Here is a 7,795-nt window from a genome sequence, read left to right on the forward strand (position 1 = left end):
GTAACACTGGAAAAAAATCTATTATTGTCTTGACTGTAACATACTGCAGTGAAAATAGTGTCAGTTTGTCAAAAAAATATATGCGGTTTATAAGCATCTAGCATGGGTAGTTAAGTACCAAAATATCAATGATCTACAAACAGCAGTGCAGCAAAACTTATTAGAGTCACGAGCCCAGCAATCCACCAGAATCAGCACAGACCTGCCAACAGGCAGAAGATTTTGTAATCACCAGACTGCACAGAACCATCTTAGATTTAGAGATGCAAAAATGTCTACAAAACATGCTTGAAGATGACATCAATTAAGGTTTTCAGGTTTTCAAGATGACAGTCAGAACTCTACCATAAAGGAAAACATTTTCTTAAATCGCCTTGATGCTCAGCAACACATTGGTTCAGATTTACTGAATTTACTCCGGTAGCAACGTTTTTTCCTTCTTCAGCCAGTTTTGATGGCTTAGTAAACTAAATGTAGGATCTGACAAGAAACATTACTGAGAAATACTTTCCTGAAACCCACACTTCAGTCAAAGAGATAAGATGTAGTCTAGAAAACCTGAAAGGTTACTCAGTTTTTTTACTTTGAGATTGATGTTAATAGATATGTAAAAATAGGAAATAACAGGACAAATGTGAGACTGAAGCTTTTGGTGATCTGCAGTCTTTATTAACTCCTGCTGGGGAAAAAGATATGATACAGACAATTCAAACTAGAGAATTCTCTTTAATTTAGCAGTGAAGAGATCTTACCTGCCCTAAAACACTGTAGGATTCCTTCAAAATAAAGAAAGAGGTAAAAAGAAAGGCTTTATGTTACTCCAAATGAGGTCAAATCATTGCAATTAGATCCGATTTAAATAAATAAACTTTTTTTTTTCTTTTAAGCACATATATTTTACGCAACAAAAACGAAATCTCTAAAGGACATAAGAGCTTCAAACATAAATACCTTGCATTTTGGGTCTCTTGGACTGTTTTGTCATTCAAATTTTTTCAGGTATTGTTTACAGTGCTGTGAAAAAAGGATTATTATGTTTAGCGCATGCAACACACATCCCTTATTGTGGCTCACCTTCAGCCAATTGGAAGTCAATTTTTTAATTCCCAATCAATTTTATACCTTTTTACCAACAAAATCTTGTAATTTTCAACCAATACTATGACTTTTCGATACATATCTTCCTCTTGTACATCCCTACTGGGAAGCAATCATGCTGCTATGATCAATACAGTTACCTGAACGTTGATGTGCATCAGGAAATAAGTTTTACTAAACACTAGCCAGACTGCATTACATCAAGGAAAATGATTAAATAAAACCTCGGTGGACAAATTCTCTATATAATTTGCAAAATATTCCATCAATTAATGATTAGGAAGCCTGTATAGATTACCATCTGACATGAGTACATAGGATGCATTTAATAAAATATATGGTTAGCGAGGAAGCACTGGAAATAAAAATGAAAGCAATTTATTTTCCTGGAATGATTTAAAAAGTATAAGCCTTTCCAGATCAGCTGTTAAAAATACATGATAACCTGTAGGAATCAAAGGAACTTTCATCCCCCCAAATTAAGAAAACGTTCAACAAAAAGGGGATGAAGACAGATATGACATTTTACACAATTTCCCAGCTAATGTTCTTCAAATTCAAAACTCCTCCAAACTGCATGAACTCCAACAGCGAGCTGCTGCAGTGTTAAAGGGAAATTGGATTTGTAGATGTTGTCTTTATCTAAGTTAAACCTTCCCCCCTGCATGGAGTAAAAGAGTTCGATACCTTCCACCTGTCGGTGGTGATCTCAGCGTGGGATGCTCCATTAGCTCAGCAGCTAGGCGGTTATGACGGTACATCCCTGCTGCTAGCAGAGCGGCCCTAATATGCTCCATCAGGAAGGGATGTAGGTCTTTAAGCACAAGGATTACACCAAATCGATGTCTGATTGCTTAAAGGCAATGTCCCCACTCTTCCACAGGTTTCTTTTTCAGTAATCAGAGACAGAATCGGACTCTGAAAGTGGGAGCTACGCTGCTTTCCCAGAGAATTTCAATATAAACAAGTGATTTGGGCTCTATTTATAATTTCACAATTAAGTCTAGTAAACAGCTGTGTTTTTTTTCTTACACTGGTTAACATAAAATGGTTACTATAAGCTACTTAAAAAGTATGACCAAGAAAAGTTCAAAAAATTACTCATTGTATGTGAAATTATACTCCAAAATCACCAGCAACATCAGAAAAGGCATTGATGCTCGATTAAATAATATAAATATGAAAACAGAATCCACCTGTTCATTACTGACCTATTTTCTTTCTCAGGTATTAATCATGGTCCAGTCATAGCTGGGGTCATTGGAGCCCAGAAACCACAGTATGACATATGGGGGAACACGGTGAATGTAGCCAGCAGGATGGAAAGCACCGGAGTGCTGGGAAAAATACAGGTGTGTAAAGCAGGATCATCCTTTCAAAACCGAAGAAATTTGCTTATATTTTCCAGTAAATTGAGAACATTGTTTTTTCTTCTTCAAATTTCACTTCCAATTTGTTTCAAAAGTTAATATGAACACAAAAGAACAAATAATAAGCAGGATATACTTTTATAAGCCTCAGCTGCATCTGTTTCTCATGGCATATTGCATTACATCACATCAATAATGTAGTTATTACTAATTAAATCCACTTTTGCTTTTCCAGCTATGGCTTTTCAAGCTATGGCAGCATCTAAGAGACTTTCTAAAGAAAGTTGAAAAAGTCCTTTTTATTTTTGCGATTTCCAAAAGCAAACAGAAAACTCATATGATGTGCCCCGATGGGTCCTCTGAGTTTCAGACATCACATCATGAGTGGCAGTGACTGTCTCAGAGGATCAGCATGGTTCCCTTTTTTCCACTTTTTTGACATTTAAATGGCAGCACAGATGTGAAAAAGATAAAACATCTCCTCCCTCTGCATGCACCACTTACAGCAGCAAGGGCATCTCATCAGCCCTGCAACATCTGACATCTTCAAATCCCATATTGGCATTCTGTCTGAGCGCTGATAAGATATAATAGTTTTCCACCTGCATGGCATGTGGCTGTGACAATCATTTAGTCTTCAGAGAGCCACATTAAGGTTCACAGCTTGTACACATTTGGCAGAGCCCATCTGCTGTGTGGCATGGCACAACTGCACTGCTCTCAACTGCTTACCTGTGGATATTTAAAGCTATAGGGAAAGCAAAATAAAAAAAACAACGTACACGTTTTCATGAGTGTTTCCCATTCTTTGTTAGAGTTCTGCAGGTTTTTTAAGCCCAAGATAGAATTTACTTCCAGTGTTCTCTGAAAACTGCTTTGTCCTCCACTTTTCTATTTTAAACTTCATTTCGGGGCATTTTTGCTGGTGTCAAACATGTAGACAGCTCTTCCACAGCTGCAGTGCTGGTTTGGTCTGCAAGCTTTGCGAAGCAGAGAAGCAAAAGCCAAGAAAAGTCCATCACTTTTTTGTGACACTAATGGGCATAAAACTTTTCCTGTGCAGACTTAGAGTATTTCTGCACACAGAAATGTATTCTAATCATGTCAGATAAGCGAAATGGACTTTACCCGTGCATTTGTTTTTTTCTCTCTCGGCAGGTGACGGAGGAGACGAGTCTCATCCTTCTCACTCTGGGATACATGTGTTCTTGCCGAGGCATCATTAATGTCAAGGGCAAAGGAGAGCTCAAGACCTTCTTTGTGCACACAGAGATGACACGCTCACTGTCCCAGGGGAACGTTATGCCATAAGATGGGTTCTGAATTCTGCAATTACATCCTGATCAGACATTGATCTTAGACAGAGGAGCTTTAATCTACTCAGCTCTGCTGGGTAAAAATAGACTCGAAGGGGAGGGGAAATTTGATGTTACTGTTGCATTGCAAATTACCTGTGCCACAGCTGTAGTTATACGTAGTCACTTATGTAACCGTAAGTGTAGGGCATGGACAGCATGTAGGCCATTACCTGTGAAAATATATTCGGATTTGAACGTTTGGAGGTAAAAAAAAAAAAAAAAAAAGGAAAAATTCTGTAGTGCACAACTGGATGTACCTGCCTGGTTAGACAGAAATCAAGAAGTCCAAATCAGTGTTCGACTTAGACATGAAATCATTTCTGTCCAGCATGGATCTTTCTTCAAGTCAGTCAAATAAAACCATGGACAGTATGAGAGAACTGGACTAAGTAAGCCCCTCCCTCTACATGTTTCAAACAGGAAGTACCCGTCGACTCCAAGAAGCCAAAACCCTATAGACGTCTATTGAGAAATAGACTGAGTGTCTGACTTTCAAGTGGTAGGGGTGTGGACCTCCAACATGCTCATCCCTGATTGGCGGGAGTGGTTGCCATAGAAACAATGACTCAGAACACTGATGTCCTCTGACTCCAACATGGCGACATCCGTATCGCCAGCAATTTTGTGATTGAATTGACTTCCTTTCTTTGGAGCTAGAAGTAATTTGTTTTCTAAGAGTGATGTCATAGTCACTCGGCCCAGTTCTCATGTACTATCAACGATCAAAACAGATTTCTGTACAGGACTTTTAGATAACATACAAGAGGAAATCCCTCACAAACAGTTGGCTGTGACAACTTTTTTTACAGGTAATTCAACAGCTGGCATAATGAATGTAGGAAAGTTTGCGTTTCACTCATAAGTCTTTAGGGCAATGCAGAAGTTTTACAGAGAACAAAATATGTCTTGTTAAAAAACATGCAAGCAGGCAACAGACTTAGAATGTGTACATACATAACTTCATCTGTCTTGTTAAAAGCGCAAAGTCTTAGATATATTCTACGGGCAGTTTGGGACTATAAAAAGGATAAAGACACAAAAAAAAGGCTATGAATATATTATGATATTCACTTAAGGCCAAGCTTTCCAAAGTTGCCTTTGCACTTCTATCATCTTCCCTGCATCATCTGAGCTGTTTATGATACACATGAGGTTAGTAAGCGCTTCGTAAAAAAAAAACTGTCTGGCACAAATCCAAAAGCAGCTATGGGAGCTACGCTTACTAAAAGCATGGGGACCATCGGAGAGCACATTTTTCACCTTTTAAAACAACTCAAACGTTTCTTTTCCATAGCACACAGAGGTCTAATACATAGAATGGATTCACTTAACTTGATCCACAATATTGCACACAGACTTTGTTGAAAAATCGTACTGGGCAGTTCAGAATTGATTCTGAAGTGAGATTTGTTTTTGATTTACTTGTTCTTTTAATGTTTCAGCAGTTTTAAGAGGTAAAATATTCTCTCTGAATATTGTTTAGTGTAGGTTTACTTTTTTTCTTCTTTTAGATAAACCATACAACCCTAATTCAAAATATTAAAAAACAACTTTTTGTTTTAATGTCCTTTAATTTTTAATTTGAATTTGTTTCTTGTGAGTTTACATTTGAATTTATTTTTTAGATTACATATATTTCATAACAATCATGTAACATTAGGTTACATGATTGAGGCCAATATTTACTTTCATGCGTCTGGATGGAGTCCACCAATTCACTCCACTGTTCAAAGAAAGCTATTTTCTATTGTTTATTAGAAAGTTCCTTCTAACTTTGTAAGTAATGTTCAGAAGGAAAAAAAGAACTGATCTTTGTAGTGGACCATCATGCATTTCAACCTGATGTCAGCTGCTCCAGAAGTAAATTAAGCTGACATGAAAAGGCTTTTTCTGCTAAAGTAACAATTGGTTAGTCCTAGCCATTAAATATCTCATCTTCATTACATTGTCACAAATTTATGGTAAAATGTTGCTAAACCTTTTCTAAAATGTGTTTATAATCAGCCAGCTACTTTTTTGAGGTACACTAATGAGTTACAAAAACAATAAAAATTGATTGCAGAGGAGAAAATTATTATTTGTGGTTTGTGCCCGGTCGGAATTCTATGACACCAAGTCTTTCAAATACCAGAATAGAACTGTGAAAGAAAAAAGCTTGAGCAAGTTTCACCAGATTTGGACTCCTTTGACATTTCACACCAAGCCTCTTCCAACTGTAGGTGGTGGACATGCGCTAATAAACAGAGGAAGCCCCCTCCGTGCTTGTCCAGGTGTGAAAACCACATGCTAAACGTGCATTCAAGAACATTCATGAACATGTGTGTCGGTAACTTTAGAGGTCAGATCAGTATAAATAATTTGCTCGGTCTAGATGCTGACTCAACACTTAACGCTTTTTTTTCTCGCAACTCTTGACTCGATTAAAATCTCAGATTTGGCATATGATACTTTTTATCTAACGTACTTAACAATTCAGTAAATATTTTGACTTACATTGGAAATGGATCAGCGACCAACTTCTTCTTATACCTTACGTGTCCAGTGGGTGAGTGACTGGACAGCCCAATGACAGTCCTCATGTTTACTGCCTCATTCATGCGTGACCTTAGAAAACACATTTAACCCTTGTGCTATCCTATGACCCCACCCTTACATTGACGTGTTATCCCTACCATGACAAAGGTGGATAAAGGTGAAGAGGATTTCATCTAATACATGGACACCAGTGAAGATCACAAATCATTGAAGAAAAAAGGTTCAACGCACTGTCTAGTGGGGTCCAGATGACCCAACTCCCAATGTTAAAGTAGGATAGCACAAGGGTTACGACATATTTGTTGTGATATCATTGGATGCAGATGAATAAAGATGATTTTAGTGTAAATTGTTTTATTTTGGAAATGCAAAGCCTGATCTGTGTACAGGGTAGCTTTAGCGTGCTTACATTACTGTGATTTTGTAAGAAAAAAAATTTTGACCCAAAAAGTGTTTTGATGATTCCATTGTTTTTGTAAAAGCTTAATAAAAATTTATATGTATGACAGCGCAGCTAATTTTTGTTGTTTGTATGCCATCTTCCTTTGAAGTGATCTGCACAGGAGCATGATGGTGCATTTCAAAGTAAAAAATAGAAACACCTCTGTCTACTGATTTTATATAAACATGTAATAGACTCTAGAAATCAAAACAAGTTCAGAAAGGTACCTCTGTTCTAGGTGGTGCTGATGCACACGTTTAGTTAGATATTGTCTTTGGTGAACGAGTGGACAAATGATTATTTCTAACTATCACAGTCAGAAGTGAGTCAAACAGTGAAGTCGGATACGTGGAAGTTTTCTTAATCCATTGATCCATTTTAAAACCTGCTTAATCCCTTTTGGGGCCAAGAGGATGCTGGAGCCTATCCCAGCAACTGTCTGCCCAGAGCCAGGTACACCCTGGATGGTTCGCCTGTCCATCACAGGGCCACACAAAGTCAAACAGACACACACGCTCACTCACATTCACATTAGGGACAATTTAGAGTCACCATTCAAATTACAAGGCATATTTTGGGAGGACACCGGAGTGCCCAGAAAAACCCCATATGTGCATAAGCAGAACATGCAAACTTAGCAGGGCCTAATTGCCCTAAGGCTAGAATGCCAACCATTGCACCATAAACTGTGCACCATAAACTAAACATTTGGTTTTGGCAGAAAAGGCATTTTTTTGAAGCTTTGAATTACAAGTTCTTGGTGAAATTCTGAACTGACCTCTCAGAACTAAATGTATTACATTTAAAAACATCTGCATCATAAAATGACTAATATTTTAATTGAATCTTTAAAAAAATAAAAGATCCTTGCGTTCATTGTTTCACATAGTGCAACCTAGTTTGCAGAATTGTATTCCAAATTTATTTCTGCAATAATCTTCTATTTGCTCCTCATTGTTTATGAGAGGACATTTTGCACTTTAACTCTTGTG

General features: G+C 37.5%; 1 protein-coding gene across 1 annotated transcript in view; it reads left to right on the plus strand.

The window, feature by feature from the left end:
• LOC101172459 (adenylate cyclase type 2-like) overlaps positions 1-6,874 on the plus strand; it is a 75,402-nt gene extending 68,528 nt beyond the window's left edge. The window contains exons 24-25 of the mRNA XM_023964242.1: positions 2,326-2,450; positions 3,627-6,874. Coding sequence (XP_023820010.1) covers positions 2,326-2,450; positions 3,627-3,779 — 278 coding nt within the window. The 3' untranslated portion in view covers positions 3,780-6,874. The remainder of the gene's footprint in view (positions 1-2,325; positions 2,451-3,626) is intronic.
• The last annotated feature ends 921 nt before the right edge of the window (positions 6,875-7,795 follow it).

This window comes from Oryzias latipes, chromosome 16, assembly GCF_002234675.1.
Source record: "Oryzias latipes chromosome 16, ASM223467v1".
Taxonomy (NCBI): domain Eukaryota; kingdom Metazoa; phylum Chordata; class Actinopteri; order Beloniformes; family Adrianichthyidae; genus Oryzias; species Oryzias latipes.